The 24,992-nt window shown below is 34.8% G+C and overlaps 1 protein-coding gene across 9 annotated transcripts in view; it reads right to left on the reverse strand.

Moving 5' to 3' along the window:
* Positions 1 to 24,992, reverse strand: part of PPFIA2 (PPFI scaffold protein A2) — a 462,519-nt gene that overhangs the window by 288,848 nt on the left and 148,679 nt on the right. For 2 of the 9 annotated variants that reach the window (XM_028105434.1, XM_028105433.1), the window contains exon 1: positions 21,064 to 21,144. The exons of the other annotated variants lie outside the window; for them this stretch is intronic. In XM_028105434.1, coding sequence (XP_027961235.1) covers positions 21,064 to 21,144 — 81 coding nt within the window. Of the gene's footprint in view, positions 1 to 21,063; positions 21,145 to 24,992 lie in introns of those variants that run through there. 9 annotated transcript variants of the gene reach the window in all.

Raw genomic sequence — 24,992 nt, forward strand, 5'->3', positions numbered from 1 at the left:
CCCTCACATTCTCTGTACTCAGTGAGAAAATAGCCAGTTCCTTGCTACTGACAACACATAAGTGTGTTATCCTTAGAGTTTATATCACCATTCTGGAATGCTAACAATCTATGCATGTCCATTTAAAAGATGTCTACAGACAACCATTCTGATTGGACATTAGCAAAATTGGACCCTTAAAGGAGAAATGGCAGAGTCAACACTTAGGTTCCCCAGGTGGTCTCTATTTCTAGGGCTTTCTGATAAACTTGAATCCCCACATTCCTCTCTCTGCCTCTGATTTCATAGCTTTCACCTGGTGATTCTAATCTTGTGTTTGGTCTGACAACCATAATCACAACTCTTTCTTCACTGCTAAGAATGTATAACCCTCTTAAGGAAGACAGAAAAAGAGCAGCATGGTTTCAATCACTGATGCTAGGAGCTTCAAAACTGTTAATTAAAATGCTCCTGTAGAATAGCAATTAAATACCATCCTTAACTATATTATATTATTTTTGAAATATCTATGGATGTTAAAGAAGCTTTGGTTGACCCCAGTATCTCAAAATGGTCAATATTTCTACCTTAAAAGCACTCTAATATCGTAACAAAAGAAAAAAATTCCATCTGTACAGTGTTCTAAGCTATAAACATTCTCAGTAAGAACTGTACCTCTGACTTCCACTCTCTCATTAGAGCTTTACTTAGTATGTCCGATCTGTGATCATGATTTTGGCCTGCAAGTAGACAGATGGTACTCAGTTGCACATTTAATGTTACATTTTTCTAATATCACAATACAGAAATAGTTATCATGGGCTGCATATCCATTTTCTGTAGACACCCAGGAAAAATAACCCACATTTTCTCTTTTATCATCTACTTCTGTTCAGCCATAAGGTTCCATACCACGCCTTACCATCTGTTGAATTGCTTTCTAATATATTTTTGTTTTAATCAGGGGATTAATGGAGAATTCTGGATAACATAATATTCTGTGTAATAGCGATGGATCAGCTTTTAAGGAGTTTTATATATCTAAGATTAACACTAAATGAACCATTTATTGACTTTTTTCTTGATGTTTCAGTAGCCCTATCAGAATTTTGAAATTCCTTGTATTAAAAAAAAAAAAAAAGCCTTACAGGAATACTATTAAATAAAAAATGGTCAGAATTAGAACAGGTGATTCTTATTTCTATGCCATTGTGTTCAGCTTCCCAGGCACAAAAGTTTGCATCCTTCTATTAGGACTAAATGAATGCAATGATAACACGGTGCACAACCCATCAATAACCTTTTTAGTAATATGATCCCTAGAATACCCTTTGACTTTCCAGTTCCCATGAACAAAGTATGTGTAAGTGCATTTCTACCTGCAGTTACCATGGTGTCCTTATAGACTTTTTGTTTTTCTTCAAAAAAACGTCCACTCTTCTGAGAGGGCTTGCATTCAAATGAGTCACATGTCCATTTATAGAAACAAAGTCTTAATTTAATTGATCCTTTTATGTTTTACACTGCATCTCACATTTACCAAGCTTAATTGTTTGCTGTGGTAAGGCTTTGTGTTACCTGAGGTTGGATGATAGGCAAACAAAAAGATTTTGACATTTTCTCCTATTTTCATGAGATTGTATTAAAAGTAATTTGAATGCTAACTAAACTGATGTTTCTTTTGGTTCTGAAAACTGACAGAATATTCTATCATGAAGCCAAAAAAGTCATATATATACACACATATATAATATATATAGTTATTTATTTATATAAAAATACACACGAGAGCACTGATTTTAAAATTGTTACATTTCTTTTATCTTGTGACATACACAATTTATGTAATTTATGAGCATATACTCAATAATTATTTCTTAAAATCCCCATCTCCACAATAGAAATAGTGCTTAAAAGTAAAGACAAATGTAATGAAGATAACTGGAAACTGCGAATTTCATCACAGCGTGATGGGGACAGTGAATTTCATCCATCAAAGCAGTATTTCTCCCATCACTCTTTTCACCAATTAGGTCTTATGACAAAGTAGATAGTTATAAATACTTTACTACTGCTAGACATACAACCAGTACAAACACGGGTCTGAAACGTAATCATTACTCACAGGATTTCATGAGAAATTTAAAGTCCCACTTAAGCTTATCAATCACAGCTCATATATATTGACCTTGTGATCATTCCTTTTTGAGCAGATATTTATGAAATATTGACTTTGTGGTCAGCGCTATGACAGACTTCAGTGAATAAAAGTGAGCAGAAATATACATAGGCCCTGCTGTCTGGAATCTCCATTGAAAAAGAAAGAAGGCCAATACACATAAATGTAAAATTACATACTCAGGGCACCGAAGTGGTTCAGTTGGTTAAGCATCTGACTCTTGGTTTGGGCTCAGGGTCATGAGATCAAGCCCTGTGTTGGGCTCCATACTCAGTAGGGAGTCTGTTAGACTTGCAAGTCTGCTTGAGATTCTCTCTCCCTTTGCTCCCCACCAACTCTCTCTCTCTCTCTCTCTCAAAATAAAGAAATCTTTAAACAAAAACTTAAAAAAATAAATGTATAATTATATACTGAGATAACTAGTATGAAAGAAAAAATATGGTGCTATAAACCTATAAAACAGAGAAATTTGACCTTACCTAATGGGTCAGCAAAGGCTGTTATATTAATCAGGATAAAGTTCAGTTGCATATAAAAATCACAAAATAAAAATGACAGAAACAAGAAAGAAGTTTACTGCTCTCTCATATAAAAGACTACTGAATATATGTGGTCCAAGGCTATTTATGGAAAGTCCAAGTAGCCAGAAGCCTCTCCTCCTTTTTTGGTTTTGCCAATTTAAGTATGTGCTTCTACCTCATCAAATATGGTTGCTTGAGCTCCAGCGATCAGTTCTGCATTCTAATTAGCAGGAAGGAGTAAAGTGGGAAACGGTGCCTTCCATCTCTTTTAAAGAGTTTCCTAGAAGTTTCACACAACCTGTTCCCTTACATTAGTGGGTGAAAACCTAGTCATACAGCCATATCCAGCTATAAGAGGGTATGGTATAGCCATGCGAAATGTGCCTACTTAAGAATTAGGAGTCTTTTAATAAGAAAGAAGAAAGAAATAGATATTTGGGAGGTAAGTAGCAGTATTTGCCATAGCATGCCTGAGAAAATGACTTTAGATCTGAGGTTTGAAAGGTGAATAGTGGTTACCCAGGATGGCAGGAGGAAGGGGAGAGTGAAGGACATTCCAGGCAGAGGCACAATCCACATGGCTGTGCCAGCCTCCCTTCCAGTGGGATGTAGACCACTGGTATTCAGTAGTCTTTTATGTGGGAAAAGAAAGAACTTCTCTCTTGTTTTATTAGTGCTGTTTTGAGATTTTTAAAGATTTATTTATTGGGGCGCCTGGGTGGCTCAGTCGTTAAGTGTCTGCCTTCGGCTCAGGTCATGATCCCAGGGTCTTGGGATCGAGCCCTGCATCGGGCTCCCTGCTCCATGGGAAGCCTGCTTCTCCCTCTCCCACTCCCCCTGTTTGTGTTTCCTCTCTCTCTGTGTCTCTCTCTGTCAAATAAATAAATAAAATCTTTAAAAAAAAAGATTTATTTATTTATTTGAGGGGGGCACATGAGCAGAGGGAGAGGGGTGGAGGGAGAGGGAGAGAGAATCTCAAGCAGACTTGCACTGAGCACGGAGACCAACGCAGGGCTCAATCCGAAGACCTTGAAGATCGCAACCTGAGCTGAAACCAAGAGTCAGACGATCAACTGAATGCATCACCCAGGCACCCGTTTTGAGATTTTTAAAATATGCACTTCAAACTAGTCCTAACTAATCCTATTTAATATAACAGCCTTTATTATTAACCCCTTAGATAAGACCTTAGATAAGGTCTATTTTCTCTATTTTAGTATTTTTCTTGAGCCTGGTCAGTAATTAAAGTTTCATTTTGTTTATTAATAATAGTAAGTTTACTCTTGCAATGAGTTTATGTAAGCTTCTAATAGTATCACAGACACAAGTAAATGAATCTCTCCTGTCAGGATCATATAAATGTCATAAATATATATATATATATATATATATATATATATATATATATACATATTTTATAAAAGCTGTTTGAAGTACCTTTGCTGAGCTAAAGCAAAAATTTTAAAAATTTTTAGGTGAACAAATCTCATATTTTAGGAAATATTTCTCTGAAACATGTCCTAAAGCCCCTTTAACTGCTATGCTTTCATCTGATATATATTCTCTGAAAACATCCCCTGCCCATTTATTTTTTGAAGAGAGGGGATTGGTAATTTATCCAAAACGTTAGGGCGCCTGGGTGGCTCAGTCGTTAAGCGTCTGCCTTCAGCTCCGGTCATGATCCCAGGGTCCTGGGATCAAGCCCCACATCAGGCTCCCTGCTCCGCAGGAAGCCTGCTTCTCCTTCTCCCACTCCCCCTGCTTGTGTTCCCTCTCTTGCACTGTCTCTCTCTGTCAAATAAATAAATAAAATCTTTAAAAAAAAAAAAAACAACTTTTAGACCAGTCATTTTTCTGGAAAATCCAGACTTGGCAGGAACAGTTTTGAAGTATAGTTGAAGATACTAGAATTTCACATAAACATTAACATAAATCAAATATAAGAATTAATGTTATTTTGAATTTTGTTAGTCAGGATAATAAAATGCATTACTAAACAGGCTATTCTGATTTATAGATTTACTTAATACGTATTCAAGGGGCACCTGGGTGGCACAGTCAATTAAGTGTCCAACTCTTGGTTTTAGCTCAGGTTGTGATCTCAGGGTCTTGAGATTGAGCCCAGGGAGTCTGCTTAGGATTCTCTCTTTGCCCGTCCCCTCCACGCTCACTAGCTCTCTCTCTCAAATAAATAAATAAATAAACCTTAAAAAAAACAAAAGGGATTCAAATTCTTTCAATACAAAATGGTACTTTATCTAAGAAAGTTAGACATTAGTGTATTTTGTCTTCCATAAAATAATTATTTTAATTATCCAGCTTACCAAAATTAACATTTCTCTCCCTAGAAGGAAACTGTAAATTATGGTAAAATATTCCATTAAAAAATAAAAACCTGTAAGGAGTTATTTATTTTATTTTTTTCTTTCAAATTTTCCTCTGGACTGGTCATCCCCTATATAAAAGGCTCCTGTCCTAATTAAAAAACAAACAAAAGTGGAAATAGACCCATAAATATAGAGAAGAAACTGATGGTTGCCAGAGGGGAAGAGGGTGGAGGGATGCACAAAATGGGTGAGAGTGGGAGGTACAGATTCCCAGTTATGGAATGAATAAGTGCTGGGGATGAAAGGTACAGCACAGGGAATATAGTCAATGGTATTGTAATAGCAATCCATGGTGAAAGGTAGTAGCTACACTTGCGGTGAGCATAGCATAATATACAGAGTTGTCAAACCACTACCTTGTACACCTGAAACTAATGATGTAACATTGTCAACTATATTTCAATTAAAAAAAAAAAAAGGTTCGTTTCCCATGCACAGTATTAGTAAGCAGACATGACCTTCAATTTGCCAAATACCAGAGAGTATACATATATTCATTTAACTACTATAAAATGAGATTAGATCATATGAGCTGTCAAAAGAATGCAAGAAGAGAAGTTAGGTTACCTGATAACAAGCAACTTGTAAGTGTATTGTGTTAACATCTTAGAAAAGACTTTCAGGAAGAAAAGCCCATAAAATGTTTTATGTGAAAGATATTGATGCTGTTAAGATTGATGTATTCATGAAGTAAAAGCAACGAGGAAAAGTGGGGAGCAAAGATAATTTAGGCGGAGAAAGAGCAAGTCAGTTTGGCTAGGAAGGCTATATCAGGGATAATGAAATATATATGGACAGAATACATAGCATGAACTTTCTTAGAGAAGACAAAGTTGTCTTTTGATCTTGGTAGTTGTGTTAGTTACTGATCATTGCATAACAAATCCCAAAATTCGGTGGCTTAAAACAACAGTGATTATTTATTATTTCTCATTTTTTCATGAGTCAGGAATTTGGGAATGGCTCAGTTGGGTAGTTCTACCTGGGAGCCTCTCATGAGGTTGCAGTCAAGAGGTTGATTGGGGCAACAATCATCTGAAGTCTTGACTACTACTACAGGATCCACTTCCAGAATATTTCACTCACATGATTGGCAAATTAGTGTTAGCTATTGGCTGGGGGTTCCTTAGCTACTCTCCATGTGAGCATTTCCGCAGGGCTGCTGGAGCACCCTCACAGCATGGCAGCTGGCTTGTGAGCAATTCCAAGAGAGCGAAGTAGAAGCTGCAATGCCTCCTGATCTCATTTTCAGAAGGCACCCACTGTCACTTGAACCTTGTATTATTCACACAGTGCCAGTTCTAATTTGAAGGAGAGGTCTATACAAAGACATGAAATACAGGTGGTGAGAATCATTGGAGGTAATCATGGAAGTTAGAAAACAATCCAGTATTTTAATATTAGTATTATCATTATCATCATTTTTTATTATAAAAAGGCCTACCGTAGAGGCGCCTGGGTGGCTCAGTCAGTTAAATATCCGACTCTTGATTTCGGCTCAGGTCATGATCTTAGGATTGTGAGACAAGCCCCGCATCGGGCTCTGTTCTCAGTGTGGAGCCTGCTTAAGAGTCTCTCTCTCTCCCTCTCCCTCTGCTCTTCCACCACAACCCCCTCCCCGCCCCTACACCTCTCTCTCTCAAAAAAAAACCCAAACAAAATAACAACAAAAAACCCCTAAAAAACGTACCACATACTTAGGAGTCTACTCGTCTCTAATCTTTATAATATCTCTTTACATCATTTCTTATCTTTATAAAATTCTCATGAGATAAGTTTAATTATTTTCATTTTATAGTGAGAGGACTAAAAATCAGAGTAATTAAATAACGGGCCCAAAGTCATATAGGCAGTAAGTGGCAGGATATATGTTGATCTGATTTCAAATCTTACTACTCCTTCAAACATATATGATGCTTCTCAAAAAATATCGTCAGCTCTGGACTGATCCTGCTAGATTAAAAATGTCTGCATAGTGACCACTGTCCTTCTTAAAATAGCACAAAGTGCAGGAGATGGAGACATTAATCGACACTAATAATCCAGGTACTTAAAGGCATTTTTTCTACACTAGGTAAAATATATTTAATAACTGCTTATTTTACAAAATTCGAGTAAGATTGCCAATTTTCTTCTCATTGAAGCTAAATTCAAAAAAATCTGGAGACAAGAAATTAGTGTATTTACAACTAATCATATAGTTAACCTTCTTTGTGAAGGTTTTAACACCACAATTTTCTTATGAACTTGGGATTTTGAAGATGCAAACATAACTTGGCATAAGGGCAGATATTTTACGAAAGCTAAGTGACACTGTGTAGGTCTTAATATTGAGTATTAGCTGAAGGCATATAGATAATGACTAAACACACAAGGAGGGATTATTTTTGATAACAGAATTGTGTAGTCCAGGAAGAGCAACCACCTAACACTCCTCTTCTAATGAACACTTACTGTTTTAATCAAGCTCTAATTTGAAATCAGAATTTTAAAAAAGGAACTGATTCTTTACTGCAGTGAATAATTCAGAGATTTTCTTTGATTTTACAACAATTTCTAGGTGACAGATAAATCATTAATTAATAACAAATGAATATTTCTTGACTTGGCCATCTATTAAGTCTGAATTTGGAAATTCCATGACAAACATATGCCCTAAAGGAAGAATAAGCTAAAGTTCATCATTCCTGAGCACTGGTCCTCGATTTAATCAGGTTCTCTTAGCAGTAGTTTGGAATCCTTGCAATTCATACATCACTCAGTTAAAAATTGCCCATGAAAGAAATACTAAATGACTTCATTACAACAAATCAAAAGCATGTCTTTCTAAAATAGAACAATTACAGTTGACCCCCGAACAACATGGGTTTGAAGTGCATGGGTCCACTTTTATGCAGATTTTTTTATAGTATGGAAGTGTAAATGTTTTTTCTCTTCTTTGTGATTTTCCTAATAACATTTTCTTTTCTCTAGTTTACTTTACTGTAAGATACAGTATATAATACACAGAACACATAAAATATATGTTAATTGACTTACTGGTAAGGCTTTCAGTCCATAGCAGGCTACCAGTAGTTAAGTTTTGAGGGAATTGAAAGCTATGTACAAATTCTCTACTGTGCAGGGGGTCGGTGCCTCAACTCCCACCTTGTTCAATGGTCAACTGTCTTGAAAACCAAAGCAAGGCCTTGTGGATATTTCACCCATTCATCAGTTGTCCTTCAAATAGAAAGTACCTTTCATAGTGCTAAAAATTCTCCATCTCCTGTCCACTGTTTCCCAATTCGTGACATTTCTGTACAGACATCACTTGGAATTCTATTTAAAATGAAAATTCTTTGGCCCTTACCAGATTTTCTGAATCATCTCTGGGGGTGGCACTTGGTAGCCCGCATTTTGGATAATTATGTATTCGGAAACTTGAGAATCCCTATAACAACTCAAAGGATCTTTTACTCTGATCCACAAGAGAGGTGGGATAATATAAACTCTAGTCAATAACATAATATCTGAAAGCCCAATTTCAATTCCCAGAAAGAATTTGCATTGACAATAGGAAGTAATTATATTCTTGAGAAACAAAGTATTTCTTTCAAATACTTGATGCTTTGACAATAATATTAATAAAAAGAACACTGTACATACACCCATTTTACATCTGTTCATATTGAGCCCCATGGTTAGCACCTCAACCGACCCTAATATTTTAAAATTTATTCTTTTAAAATCCATACAAAAATAAATTATTCCTTAATTATAATCTCTCCACCAAATAAACAAAGAAAACATCCACAATCATACACATACACACCCAGACATGCTCACATGCACATGAAAGATAATGAGGCTAATCAACTATCTTCTGTCAGATAATTCATATTTTATAGTCACAGTGTCAACTTTAACCACCATATTCTCAACATAAAATGTGATACAAAATGCATTTTGTGATCTTTGGAATAATCACAGGTATCCTTTATATATTTAGATACTTATTGAGGACTCAAAATTCATTCACCTAACGAAATATATTATGTCCTTAAGGCACTCATAGTATAATGGGGAAAGGGATATGGATCCCTAAATTAGATTTGTGTCATTTATTGTGATAGAGGTAAGCACAACATTTTATGATATCTTAACAGGGAGGGAGTGAACCTAACTGGGGAATGTGACATATTCATAAGAGATACATATTGCATTGAAGTCTAAAGAATTAGTGAGATTTGGGGACAAAAAAGGTAGAAAATGGGGAAAGGATGATACAGAAAGTTCTGGGAATAGTGAGGAATATCCAGATGGAAAGGACAGCTTCTTATGTCTTAAAGGAAATCTAAAATCTGTTGAGCACCACAGTCTGTCGATGGGGTACCTTACTGCAGTAAGTGGGAGAGCTCTGGGACAGAGACCGGGCAAGCCAGGCAAAAGGCAAGGTATGATTCATGGAAGTCCAGTTTGGGCCAACCAAACCTCCTCTCCCTTGAATTTAAATCCCAAATATAGGGAGGTAGGTTGAGTTAACCTATCTGGTGATGACACTGTGAAGAGACTACTCTTTAGTTCATTCCAGTATAGGGATGTAGAAAGCTTCTCTGATTCTTCCATGTCTTCTCTCACATCTCCAGGACAACTTCCTTGCCCACATGATTTAAACTGCACCCTCCCACACTCCCTATCCCCTTCTGTACTAGATACATCTTTCATCCCACTAAAATATAATCTTATTTTACTTGCTCACTCTTTATCCAGTGCCTGGAACAGAACCTGGTACACAGTAGGCTGCATGAGTCAAGAAAATCCTGATTCTTCTCTTTTTCCTTCAGTGTTTCCCATATCATTCTAACATACTTTTCTTTTGATGAATGAACCCAGGATCTGTTTCTGTTGCTTGCAAAAGAGGCTTAACTGTGTTTTTTAAATGTATAGACTGCTTTCAAATGTGGTTTCTCATATCAACCCTGAGAAACATATTAACTATCCTCATTGCTTAAAATGAGGAAACTGAATCAGTAAAACTCACTCACTTTTGCCTTTTCACATGTTTCAAGTTGCAGATATGAAATACAAATCTGCTTCTTCTGCTACTTGCATTTTGTATTCGGCCTGCTCTTGATAATCCCCAATATAGAGAGTTCCCAGAGTTATCTTTGCTGACTGCCCACTGCACTATTTTATCACTGCAATAGATGTAGACTCATTTTCTATATGCAATTGAAACCGCTCCGGTTTTCACTCAGACTCACGTATTTCTGCAGTTTTCTCGCCACATATTGTGAACAATTAGAATGTATTCAAATCAAAAGAAACTTTCTTTTGAGTGGAAGAGATGGGGTCCCTTTTCCTTATTCTTTACCCCAGGCTACATATTGTCCACAATTTTCTCTATCTTTTCTTCTCAAGATCTGTTTTTCATTGAATAAGTTATTTGGCAGCATTCTATACTACAGATTTCTCTATTTTTTGAAAATGTGGTACCCTAACTGGCTATATTAAATGAAATTAAACTAATGTAATGTGAAAAGTAAGGATAATTTTCAAAATGTAATTTAGTCTGTGGCAGACTCTTCTACCTTTGTTTAGTTTACGGTGTGACTGTCCTCTATCATCATCTACAATGTCTGATTTGCTCATATTCCCCTAAATACATGTTTTATACTGTGATTTAATCTTTTTATTAAAGGCAAAACATTAAAATAAATTTGAGAATTACCTAATAGTGCAAAATATATTAACTTTGTTCATTCAGAATATTTTATGAGGTTAAAAAATCTTCAGACCTATTAAAGAACATCTATTCATTCCACATATATTTTTTTGGAGAACTTACTATGTAGCAGGCTTGGTAAAATACTCTGGAAATGTATGTTAAATAAAAAAATTTTCTTGGAATTTGTGTCTGTAGTATGATATTATAGAAGCATTGATCAAAGCATAATTTTTCTTTGAATTTCTTTTATTTCCTTTTAAAAAAGTAAACTATAATTTTAATTAAAAATATTACTTCCTATGTTCATTATCTGAAGACAACTGTGTTCAGTCCGTTCAACATTAATCCCATAGCACTTAGGATTCCTTACTTCCTTGATATTTGCCATATCTGCCAATATTTCTTCTGATTGTAATTTCCATTTAGGGAGACTAACACAAAAATTCACTTATTAATACTGCTACAAACTTATGCTTCCAATCCCAGCCTGAGTCTCATTGCTGCTTGACAGCTGTTATCCCCAACACAGCCATTATTTCCAACCTTTCCTATTGCCCTAAAGCATATTACCTACTTATCTCATCCACTTTAGGTAAAACCATTAGGATGAGGCTATTGGATATGAACTGCCTCCACTTTCTTCCTCTCTTTCCAGCTTTTTGTTCTATCTCCTTCCCCATCCTCATTTTTTCTTCCTTAGAAAATGAAGCATCTTCCTTTCAAGGCTGTTTGAGCTTTTCCTTTAACCTCACATTTCTTGATTTCTTAGCTTTCTCTGTCCTCTATCAATAAACATGTTCAGCATCAAAGAAAATATGCAGTTTCTTTCTTGTAATGCAATTTTTAAAGTAAGAAGAGTAAATATTGGACATTTAAGATTTAGTAAAACAAACCAGTCATTGCTCTTTTCAGAATGCCATGCTAGTTCAGGATCCAAGCTGTTCATACAAACCTCATAGCTAAAGAAGTATTTTCTCTGCATGATCACCAGCACCAAAAGGTACTGAATGACTGTGTCTATGTGTGCACCATCCAGCATGGGCACAGGAGCAGCATAACTAAAGATATGGAGGCCTGGGGTCCACAGCACATTTTGGAACTACAAGAAGGTATAAGACACAAAAAAATCTGGGCAAAGTCTAAGACTCTAGGGAAAGACAGAGTAGTCTGTCTAGGATGGTCCCACAGATCATGGACCTTTGGCCAGTCACAGACATGGCTGGCATACATAAATTGAAAAAAATGATCTTTTTTACCTATGTTTGTATAATAGAGTTATTTTAAAATTCCTTACTAACTTCTAAACCAATGTTCTTTGTTGAAGTCTTTCTCAATGACACGTTTGGAATTAACTGACTCTTAGTACTGCTGTACTAAGTCACTGTATTTTGAGATTCTCTATGATAATATTTATTTTGATCTGCTATGTCCTGAAAGAATTGTTCGTGAAAATAATGACCACTTCCAAAGTAAGTTGTTAATAAGTGAAAAGAATGAATGAAAGAAATGTGTTTGCAACTATTTGAACTGCATTATATTATTGTTAAAACATTTGGTTCTTTATGCATAAAACATTTTAACATCTAAACAAAATGGTATTAAAACAAATAACATAGTTAATGACAATGTATAATTCTTCAAATATAATAAATTTATACTATTTTATGATAACATATGATAACATCTTCTAGGATTTCAAACAAGGTTTCCTCTTTTAGCTTCTTTGTAAAATGAATCAAAATACACCTGTGGCTTCCTATAGGCCTATCATAACTTCAAAGATGGATCATCCGAGAAAGAGCAGATTAATGCTGTACTAAATAAGAAAAACAAAAATTCAGGATAAAAGGAAATTATACTATGTAACAGTGTAAAATTACACTGTAGTTCAAACCGTCACTTTTACACAGATTTTATCTGGTAGAGAACAACTAATTAAATATAATGTTGTTTTCTATGAATCTTCTGTATTTTTTTCACTAACATAATTGAAATTGTGAATATTTAAGCTATAGGAACTAGGTTACCTTCATTTATTTTTAATAACATTGTTCAATTTTCCATTTAACTTTGCCAACTCTGCTTTGTGATAGAACATATCATTTTGTGAATTTCTTTAAAAACATTGTACAATTTTTAGTCTTGTTAAAATGCCTAATTATTTTTGGGATGCTCAGCAGTTCTCAGACAGTTCTGCTGCCAATAATAGCATTGAATCTTCATGGCTCCCAGTAACATAACTACTTTAGATCTTTAAATATTGTATAGAGCGTCCACTATACAAAGTGAGATACTCTCTTTTGATTTTTAGATATTTTATATTTTACACTAAATTAGCCAGTTTCATAAACTGAGGATTTTAAATCTGCATTTGCATGTGTGCAAAACTTTAGATGATAGTAAGTCATAATGAAGATATAAGGTAAACTTCGAAGTAAATTTACAAAACACATTTTGAAAATACAAAAGCTATATTTATAAAAGGAACCCAAGTATATTTTCAAAAGGATACATAGTATCAATGCTCCAAAAGCTTACATTCTATAAACACAAAACTATTTTATATAAATTTAAGATCTTGGAAAGTTAATGAAATATTTTGATAAGCTCCCTTAAGTATTTAAAGTAGTAAATATGCTCTCTTAAGTGGTAAAGGTGCTCTCTTAGCATTAATTTTTTCTAAATTTAAAATAAGCCAAAAGGAAAAAGATCATTTGTAAAATAAATTATACTATTATTTGGAAAGTTTTGTTAATAATTAAAACAACAATAGCTAATCTTGATTGCGGGCCATCTTTATCAGAAGGAAATACTTTACACATGATTTCACAAATAATCCACCTACCATTCATGAGTTATTCTTATTATTTTACAATATTCAAGGGAAGGGAAAATACAGAAATGATCCTATTTGCTTATAGTCACACTCCCATAAATGGTAGAACTTGGTTTTGAATCCTGTGTTTAATTCCAAAGGACATGTTCTTAACTATTATACAATTTTATCACTACTAATATGATAACAGTGGAAAAGTTCACCATGAACTATAACTAAAAGTAGATTTGGAGGTAAAATTATTTAATGGAAACTTACAAGTCATAATAATACTATCTATATGTACCTTTAAAGTGAAAGCATTTTTGTCTGTGTACTTTAGGGAACCAAATAATGTACTACTGTGACTTTGGATAACTTTCCTTGAGGTAACTCCAAGATTTTTAAGTGCAGAAATTAGGTGTTTTGTTCACCATTATAAAGTCTGGCATAATGGGGATTTTCAACAAGGTGTGTTAAATGATTTCATGAATTAATAGATGAGAATTAATTTTGGGCAGTCTCCAACTTAAACATGAATTCATTCATTCATTCAAAATATAAAGACAATCTCTGTTTGACAGACATTAGGCTATGTGTCAATAAAGAAATATAAGTAGTTGAGTAAAATACATCTTATGCTCTCCAGGAGTTCACAGACCAGTCTTCGAGATAAGTTAAAAATTACATGCAGTATAATAAACGGTACAAGAGACATACATTAATCACTCCATGGAAGTGTAAGAAGAGGAGGATTTAACGCAAATTAAGGTTCAGGGATAACATTCAAGGAGGGTGTTGGAAGGGAATGTTAGCTACCAAAATGCATTTACAAAAGAAAGCAAACACAAAAAGAGGCAGGAACATGTAACTTGAATTAGGTTCAGGGGTGATATTCAAGGAGGGGTGATAAGGAAAAGCTTTCAAAACGTGTTTACGAAATAAACAAAGCACATGTAACTCGAATCGATGATACTTCTGGGTAGGTGAACGTGTCCAAGGATTTTGTGTCCTGCCCCATCTGCCCCATTCTCCTCATTCTTTGCCAAGGTCATTTCATCCATCTCCATAGCTTTCCCTCCTCTGTAAGCAGACACCTCCCACATTTATGTCTACTTCTCAGACCTCTCTCCTGAGAGCCAAACGTATGTTTCCAACTGGTCTATTCAATCTGTCCAAAACTGAAATAAACATACTGTTTTTCAAAGTTGTTCCTCCTCCATTTCCCTCTCTCCCTCATTAGAAACTTTGGAGGTAATCTTGCCTTGTCCTCTTTTGTGTCCTATATTTGGTAAGTTAATAAAGTCTTTTGAATGTTATCTCTTAATAGCTCTTCTCTCATGCTTAACTTCTCTCGGCTCATCCTTGCCACTTCCAGTGTGGTCCACAGACCCCAGCTCTACTGCTTCTGATGTTGCAGCTGCTGGTGGTTATGGAGCCCTGACTAACTACCTGACACTGTACTTGGTGCATGAAATGCTTATCTCAGGAACATCTTTAATCATTTCCCTACTTCCAATTGCCCTCCCCTCCAGACGGTACCTGAAAAATGTAGCTATTTTAGCTAGATATAAGTGAAGTATATTTGTGGACCTCAGCCTGGGAATCTTACAAGCATTTATGTGTTCCTATGAGGAGGTCATTCTATACAGGGTATCAGTAATGCCTATATGATGAGGAGCAAGACATTCTTCCTTTCAATTTGCAAATCGATTCAATATCTATTTGCTAATCATGGCTGTATGTCAGGCACTCTGCTTGGTGCTAGTGATTTAACAGTGAAAAGAAGGACACAGTGCCTGTGCTTACAGAACATAAAGTCCACCAGCTTTCCATTAAGCAGAACCTCTGCAGGTGGAAGAGTTTGATTTCCTACATGAAGCTCCAAGGGCTATTCATTGATTCCCTTGGTTGGTCTCACTGATGTTCTTAAACTAACGCAAGTATATATATATATTTAGGAGAGCTTTCCCCTCGATTTCTCTTTTTGTCTTTCAGTGCAATTCCAAGATATAAGTTTATTGACAATTTGGTTACTATAAAAATGAGGATGTTGTGTCAGTAAAGATAAAATGAGGAGGTGTAACCAAATGAAAGCCTTAAGTTAAAAAACCCAATGAGGCAGTAGTACGATGTTCTGAAGTGGTGGAGCACATTCCTATATGTTTATAAATCAATAGATCATTGAGTTGGAAATTATGTAGCTTGGAATACTTTTTTAATATATTTAATCATCAACACTATAGGTAGCAGAACATAGGAGAAAGAGCATGGACTTTTGGGTTCCATAATCTTGAATTCAGACAGAAGCTTCATTATTTACTCTCTGCATTATTAACCACCATTTGAAAACCTTTTGTGAGCACCAGTTTGTTAGTCTGAGTACCAGTTTTTTGGTTGTTTTCATCTGTAATACAGGAAAATCATAACAATTAATCTGAACTTTTTTGAAAGCTACTGAGTTGTTCTCTCTGCTTTAGTCCTATCACCAAGCCAAGGCACAATCCAATATTCTAACTACACAGCATATCCAAGCCTGTAAATTCTCGCTGAAAATCTCTAAATACCAAGTCCAAGATCCTTGAAGATGACATTCAAATTTATCTTTAATTCTGGAGTTTGCACACGTCACTTTTAACCATTTCTTATCTTCAGTTTATGTTCCAGTTATACTAAACTCTGCCTTTCCCACACACCAGTCCTTTGAATGGGCTCGTCCACCTGCTTGGACCACCTCTTGTGTACCACTCATAATCATGACTACATACAACTGGATGACAGAGAAAATGCTCAATTCTCTCATTTAGCTGGGGACTTCTGCCTGCATTACAATGGAGCCACAGGGTCTGTCTTTCTTTTCTCTATAGTGCTAATTTGCCTTTATTTCTTAAACATATAACATGTGCCAAGAATTCTGCTAGATGCTTTCAATGCATTTCAAAATTATCAATAGTAAGAAGTTATAATGTGCTCTAAATAATAGAAAAATAACAGTGGACTCCTAGGTAGACAGAATATTTTAAAGATATAGAATATTTTAAAGATCTGGTTCTTTGCTAAAAAGCCAGAACTACCTCAACTTCATTTGATAACAAAGATATGGTGTCCCACACTAAAAGAATTGAGTGAAATTCTTCATGCAATTGAAATTTTCAGCTTGCCCTTTAGTGTTCTATATATTTCAGGTGCTAATCCTATCTGCTGAATGGGAAATACAGATACTACTCAAATTTTAAATCTCTCTTGATAAAATATGAAAAACTCTAAGTAATAAGGAATGCAAAAGAGATACAAAGAAAAAAATCTCAAAGAGATTTTGTCTAGCTGCCATAAAAACATATTTTAAAAATAATAAAATTAAAGTTTTCCTTGATGACTCATGTACACTCATTATCGATTTTGAAGAATCCAACAGTAGTACACAAAAGCTTAGTATTAAATTGGCCTTTATATATCTTTAGATATTTTCTTTAATAATATGTAGTTATGCCTCACCAACTGCCTAGTTTAAAAAAAAAGAATTTGTTGCTGATTGTTTTAAATTTTCATATTTTAATCATTTACCTAATATATTCCCTCAGCTTATTAAACAGAGATGTTGGCAGTATCCATGATGTGCTAGGGACACAGATTGATAAAGTGTTCTTGGGGATTAAAACGAAGCATGGTAAGTGCTTCAGCAATGGTATGGACAGGTAAAGGAGCAAAGGGAAGGCACTTAATACAGCCTTCAGAGGGCGCCTGGGTGGCTCAGTTGGTTAAGCGACTGCCTTCGGCTCGGGTCATGATCCTGGAGTCCCGGGATCGAGTCCCACATCGGGCTCCCTGCTCAGCAGGGAGTCTGCTTCTCCCTCTGACCCAACCCCCTCTCATGTGCTCTCTCTCTCTCTCTCAAATAAATAAAAATCTTTAAAAAAAAAAAATACAGCCTTCAGAAATGTGGTGAATGAGTAAAGGATCACAGGGGAGATGGCATTTGAGAGGAGTGTTCAAGTAAAATAAAAAAATTGACCAATGGACAGGTTGAGTGAAGAGACAAAGACAGCAGAAGCATACAGACAACATTCTGGGAAAACAAAGCAAGTAAAGCAGTATGTCACATGCACTCCAGACCATGAAGAGCTTTTTATGCCAAGCGGGAGGGATGGATTTCATCCTTTAAGGACAGGGGATACCTGAAGTATTTTAAACATAAAAATAGTGATTATTATGTTGCCATATTTTGTTTTCTGTGGGTCCCAGGAGCAACAGAGTCAGCCACTCATACAGTCTTGGCAGTTAATGTTATTAATGCTAGGATTAAATGGCAAAGAAATGTATTCTAAACAGAAATAACTCCTCTGCGGACTCAACAGATAAAGTTGCTCCCATCAGAAGTAAATTCCTTTGGTTGGAGGAAGTAGTTTGCAACCTTTATTTTGTTCTGTTTTTGATAATACCATGCCATTTGTTACTATTGTTCATAAAACTTGCATAGAGCTCCAATGACTAAAACTGGTTAATATAGAATCAAGAAACATTAAGAACCTCAGGATGCATTCTTCTTCCCTACTGTCTCTAGCAACTACTGACAAACTCTCATGAAACCTTAGGGCTGTGCAGATACAGTTTGGAAACCACTAGGTGAAGATAGTTAATCTCTGGGAAATGAGGGGTAGTGTGCTGGACACCAATACCTCTGGGAGGTTCACCCATTAAGCCATGATTAGCCAATCGAGAGATTTAACAAAGTACATAGATGGCTTTACTTGCAAAAATACAAGTTAAATCATGTTGGGGCATCATTTTTATGGACATAAAATTAAGAGGAATTTACTGCATTCATATGTAGAGCATATGTATCTCCATTTAATTTGTTTTGAAGAATATTTCCCATTTATACACATTTGAGTGCCATAAATTGGCTGTTCTGATGCATACAAACATGATAATCAATTTTTTCTCCTATAGTAGCATTTAATCTCAATTTTTGTCTAGGCAACTACATTCTAGAACTTGATTTCTGGTGATAAATAATTCACTAAACATATAGTGCAGATTGAGTTTTGGCATCATCCAGGATCCAGGCACCTCTGAATAAAAAAAAAAAAAAAAAAAGCAGATACACGTATATGCATACGAAGATAGAAATGAGATCTCACATATAAGGAAATTAACTTAAGTGTTAGATAGGCTATACAAAAACCATATTTGCATGTGTATGTACAAGTACAAATATATTTGACTAAATTAAACTGCAGTGAAAAAGAAAATCTTGTAATTAAAATAGCCTTCAGCTTATTTGTTGCCTTGTTACCTTTGAACTGTCCAGGTCAAATACATTTTAAATCTTATTCTTAAAATTTGGTAATGTACAATTTCAGCAAAAATGACAGGACAGTTTGAACATTTAATGAGAAGATGGAACTGAAACTCAATACTATTCATGCTAAGCTATCTTAAATGCTTTTGCATATGTTAACTTTCGTGCTAAAATAATTTTAAGAAAGTAAGCATTAAAATCTCAACTCCTTGATGCAGAATCATCTCCGAAATGCATTTATGTCATTCCATAATGAGAACCGCTTTTGAAAATTTAACTGATCATTTTCAAAGACACATTTTTTTTTGAGAAATGGTCTGTTACTTCTACAGCATCTCATTTCTTATAACAGTATTTCAACCAAAGAAAATATATTGCCTTAAAATAGGTTAAGGCTTATAAAGAAGAAAAATAATCATGTTCAATTCGGCCCTTTGAAAATAAAAGCCAAGAGTCAACTTTTATAAATCTTTACCTTCCATGCTTTAAAAACTATCTTTTTTTCTTCCTTCTCTTCTACCACAAACAGAAGCAAACAATAGCAACAAAAAGTTAAACACGCACTGCCTATTATCATAAATGTCAGGATCAAATATCACCTTATGAATTAAAAATGTGAAACAGAGTTCATATTTGTCAACAAACATTTCTATTTATCCAAATTCCTAGAGTTCTTAAACGAATCGTTATAACATCAACAACAAAAAAAGTGAGTGTTTAAAAATCATTCCAGTGTATTTTCAAAGAAAATCACCTGCCAAGAAAGGTGTCAGGAAGATCTTTACTGAAGGAATTGTAAAAAGCCTGTGTCATGACTGAGCATATGGAATTTACTGACCCTTAAACTTTAAGAGACTGAACTAGAATACCTAATGTCAAAAGCTGTCCCAAAGAGCCAGACCACAGGATATTGTAAAGCGTGTTTATATCTCAGTGTACAGAGGAGAAAAAAAAAAAAATTCTGTAGAACAGCCCCAGGGCACTTGCATTTTGAGTCACTGCCACAATAAGCAGATCGCCACTGGGAAGTGAATATATTCTGTAACAGCACAGACTTGCACTATCAGTGGACATCAGTGTAAAGCAGGAGAGGCACCAGGATTAAAAATAGAAGTATAAAAAGGGGAGAGAGATGGAGTAATTATATTTGCTGCTTATAGTTTGCAAAGGCAAAAGACGTTAATAAATCAGATATGCATTTATTCAGAGCCCTCTTTTAAAAGAATTCTGACTACCTCTACTGTATTAATTCTCTAGGTCTTTATATATATATTTTTCAGAACATTATAACTATATAGCTATAATAATTAAATGCTGGGCTGTTTATTTTCACATACAGTAAAATACACAGAGAGAAGAGGTTCATTTTCCCTTTTCATGTAATGATGATATGACTGAATTACAAAGTCAACCTTAGTACTAAAAGATGCAGTTTGAGGATAAAATGAGGAAGAATCTGATTTAGTTTAGACTTAACCATTTTCTAGATTGATGACTGATTTATTCACAGGCAACTGAAATACATTTAGTAGGTAACAGCTTTGTAACTCACATTTATATTTATGTTATAAATCATTTTGACTTTCTGGTAACACAGAAAATCTTCCATCTTCATGAGTTTCTACTTTATCTCAAATTGTAAAGCATACTAAACGTGGTATTTAAGCCTCTTATATTAGTGATTACTTGTTTATTGCACGTGTAACAAAATGAAATAATAGAAATTTGGTTAAGCTATGTATATGAAATATAAAAGGTTTTTCTAAGCCCAGAGGAGACAGTTTTTAAAGTCCTATTATATGTCCCTTAGTTCTATTCTCTCTGTGATATATAAGAGAAGTAACTCTGTAATGTTCACCATATGATAGCCATAAATAACAGTATCAGGACACACATCTCATAAACCCTCAAGGATGATACAGTAGCAAATTTTAAATTCCCTGTGAAAATTAAGTGTTCATTATTATTTTGCTTGAATTCACACAGAATCCTAATGCCATCCTATTTCCATATTTTAAAAATATAGATTAAGCTGACATGCACATAATCCATTTCTTACATCCTCTTTAACACTTTCACACTTTGCAGTTTTCCTTTGCTTATATTTGCCTTTATTAAAAGTTTGACTATACATTAACTTCCTAAGTAGCGAAGCCATTTAAAACACACTTACTTGAAAAGTGTAAAACCGGGTCCCATTAGGAGGATGCACTTTAGGGGAGCCAGAAACGGTGTTCATATCCGAGAAAATCATTTCTGATCACAGAGACAGTATAATCCACAAGGAGCTACAGATGCGGAGCAGAGAGCTTAGCGTACAGATAAATCCGTGCATCATTGAGGGAGGCTAGAGGGTAAAATGAAATCTGCCCCATCCTTCATAGATACACAGTGATAGCATTTTGAATCTTTCTCCTGCGTTTGAAATCTAAGCTGAAAGACTATCAGCCACCGACCTTTTGTGCAGCTAGTTCTTTAAAACATATAATGTTTTTTTAAAAAAATTAAAACACAGAAGGGAAAAAGCAAGAACCAACAATAAATGGAGCTTGTGAAGAATCTGGCAGTGCTGTGGACCTGCCCATCTGTTCTCAGTGATAATCACCTCCCTCTACCACAGTCTAGCAGAGTGATTATGCTAAATATCCTGGTTAACCAATAACATACAGTTTCATTTCAGGGAAGCGTGCACAGTGTAATTCAGAGGACCTCTTCTGACTAACCTGAAGCATGTTTCATATGCCGTTTAAAGCCGTATTTAGTAACAAATTCTTGCTCTACACTCTTATTTCTGTATGTTTCCAAATCTCTTTGTTACTCCCAGTCTTTTCAACAAGATTTTAGACTTTTGTACAAATCCTTTTCTTTTACAGTGAAGAGTTCTTTTTACATTTATAGATCAAAGCATATTATAGCTGGCTAGAACACTGAGGCTCAAGGCATACAATTCAGTAAAGCTATATAATACTAGGAATATTATCAAATAAAATGCATTAAATATTTCTACTTTTCTGAACTCTCAAAGAACATCACAATATGGACATAATCATTATTCTCCCTACCCCATTTTAACTCAAAAATTCAGTAAGTTTCATAATTAATGGCTAAAGAAGTCCAATACACTTGTTTAAAAATCAAAACTTTATCTCTCATATATAGAAAGAAGAAATCAAAAAATATTTTAGCTACATGAAGATTTTTAACTCAATATCCAAAAACATTAAATGCAAAGGTCTAGACTACATTGCAAATCATGTCCATTTTTTTATGTCTTTTAACACAAAGTATTCAGTCTGGATAAAAGATCATATTCAGATGACTTTACACTTTTTAGAGGTAAAAATAAATGCTCCATTTACACATGGTTCAAAGGTGGAGACTTCAGGAGAACAGAGAAGAGAACGAGCCAAAAGCGGTGTCTTTGTGAATGTATCTAAGATGGCATACTTATACATAATTAAGAACCAGGAACCACCTGCTTTGAACCTGAAGACTATAAATAGAGTATGATGGTGATGGGCTCTCAAAACTTAATTATTCATTTATATCTTTATTCTCCAATTATGATTCAGATTTATAATATCAATGAGGAGGAAGCAGAAAAATCTCTCCCCGTTCCTTAGATAGGGGTCCCACATTCTGGTAAATTCAGCAAGTAGGTAGTTATTTACCCAGCAAACTGCTAAATAAGCCAGAAGATAATTTTTAAACAAATGTTTAATTTGAGAATAATTTTAAATTTATGGAAAAGTTGTAGAACTAGTACAAGAGTTCCCATATATCCCTCACCCGATCTCCCTAATTGTTAACATCTTACATTACTATGGTGCATTTTGTCAAAACTAAATAACTGTTATTGGCACATTATTATCAAATAAACTCCAGACTTCACTTGGATTTCACTAGTCTTTCCATTAATGTCTCTTTTCTGTTCTAGTTTCCAATCCATGTTTATTTAGTTTCCGTGTCTGCCCAGTTTCCTCTGGTCTGTGACACCTTCTCAGCTTTTCCTACTTTTTCATTATCTTGATGGTCTTTAGAAGACCATCAAGTACTGGCCAAGTATCCCCTAGGCTATCCTGCTCTGATGCCTATATTAATTTTATTTGATGTTTCCCTCATGATTAGACTCAGGCCATGGGCTTTAGGGAAGAATACCACAGAGGTAAAGTGTCCTTCTCATCATATATTAATGAACTGACCTTATCACATCATTATGCAAGTATACAATATCCACATATCACTAGTAATATTAACCATCACTTGGCAAGATGGCATTTGCCAGGTTTCTCTACTGTAAAGTCACTATTTTTTTCCTTTCCATACTCTATTCTTTGGAAGTTGGCCACTAAGTCTAGTACATCCTCAAAGAAGTGATAGAAAGTGGTGAAATTAAGCTTTACTTCCTGGTGGAGGGTAGTGTTTATATGTATTAAGTAGAATTCTTCTGTGGAGAAGATTTGCCTCATCTATAATTATTTCTTCAATAATTTAATTGTATCAGTATGGACCCATGTATAATTATTTTATACTTATAATTTATTTTGATGCTCAAATTGTCCCAGCTTTGGCCACAGAGAGCTCCTTCAGACTGGCTCCTATTTCCCTTTGATGTGCTCCCATCCATTTGTTTTTTGAGCACTCAAACGACTATTTTTTTTTACAATTTTTTTTCTCCTGTATGAGTCACCTATTTGCTAAAAGTATTAGTCATCATAACTATAACTCTACCACTGCAATTTAAGTTGAAAAGTCATGTTTTCTTTTTCCATGATTATTTAATCAGCCATATTACTATACATGTTGGTAATCAGTGATCTATGTAAAAAATTTTGATTTTTCTCACTCAAAAATATATATTGGGATCATATTTCTTCCTATGGTTAGTGGGGCCATGTAAGTTGTGCTCCTCAAAGAGCTGTTAGTGGAAATAATGTCTCAAAAACAACTGTGAAGGTTCTTGGGAATCCAGGTTTTAAAGGAATTTTTTTTTTCCAAATAGATTATTATGCTGTAAAAAATCTCCATGTGTTTTATGCTTATCTGTTAATTGGTTCTGATATAATATAGACCAGACGATTCACTAGATTTCTTATTATTTTTTAGAGGGGCCAATAAATCAAATATTTCTGGTATAATATTACATATTCCTGGTATAATCTCATATATTTGCTGAATTTGCATCAACCAACAAACTGTTTTAGCAAGGAATTCTAAAGCTTTTGGCCAAGAAGAGTACAAGTTTTTCTTTTCCATAGTTTTTGTGTGGGGAGGGGAAAGAAGGCAGTATGAATTAATGTTGAAAGAAGCTGGAAGGAGAAACAGTATTAATATATAATTATTTTAAATACAGTGCTTTACTCTAAATGTTGTGGAAATTGTCAAAATATACATTCCTTCCCAAATTTTTGTTTTCTAAGTGGGCTATTTATGATAATGACAGTATATCATTGTTCTGAGGGTTTATTTAAAGACAACTCAAGTTTCTTTCTCTGCCTGGCAGCAATAGTGAAGGTGGTGTCCATGTCTAAAAATTGAAAGGATACAGAATCTTGCCTTGTCCATTGTGGTTGTAGAAGTCTGGTACTGTTTCTAATGGAGGAATAATTCTAAAAGATCCAGTCTCTGTCCTCAAGGAACTTTCAATTTGATGGGAAGGATATCAACTAGTAAGAAGTTGCTAACTATCAAGACAACTGAAATGCAATTTAATGAGTCTTAATGACTGACTTAACGTAAAGAAGATTGCGTTCATTTGAAAAGCACCCAACTCGAGGGATATATCAAAGTGACCCTAGGAAGAGCAGGAGGTTGAAGGCTTTCTGAAAAGAAGAATAAAAGCATGAAAAGATACAAAATGTTTGGGGAAATATGGCTGAAAACATTTTGGGGCATATGAGGTAACTGTGTTAGACGTGTTTTTTCATATACAAATGTTTTCTCAAGTGAAATTCGTAAAGAGACTTAATATGGTTAACACCCTATTTCTATGAAATCAAGTAAAGTTAGAACATTCTTGTCTCAAAAAATATATGAAATGTAGAGACATATTTTCATACTTTTGGTTAGTATATTTTGACATCTTTCTTAAGTTTTCCAAAT

This window comes from Eumetopias jubatus, unplaced genomic scaffold (assembly GCF_037043125.1).
Source record: "Eumetopias jubatus isolate StellerSeaLion01/CBP00866 unplaced genomic scaffold, mEumJub1_p1.0 scaffold_8, whole genome shotgun sequence".
Taxonomy (NCBI): Eukaryota; Metazoa; Chordata; class Mammalia; order Carnivora; family Otariidae; genus Eumetopias; species Eumetopias jubatus.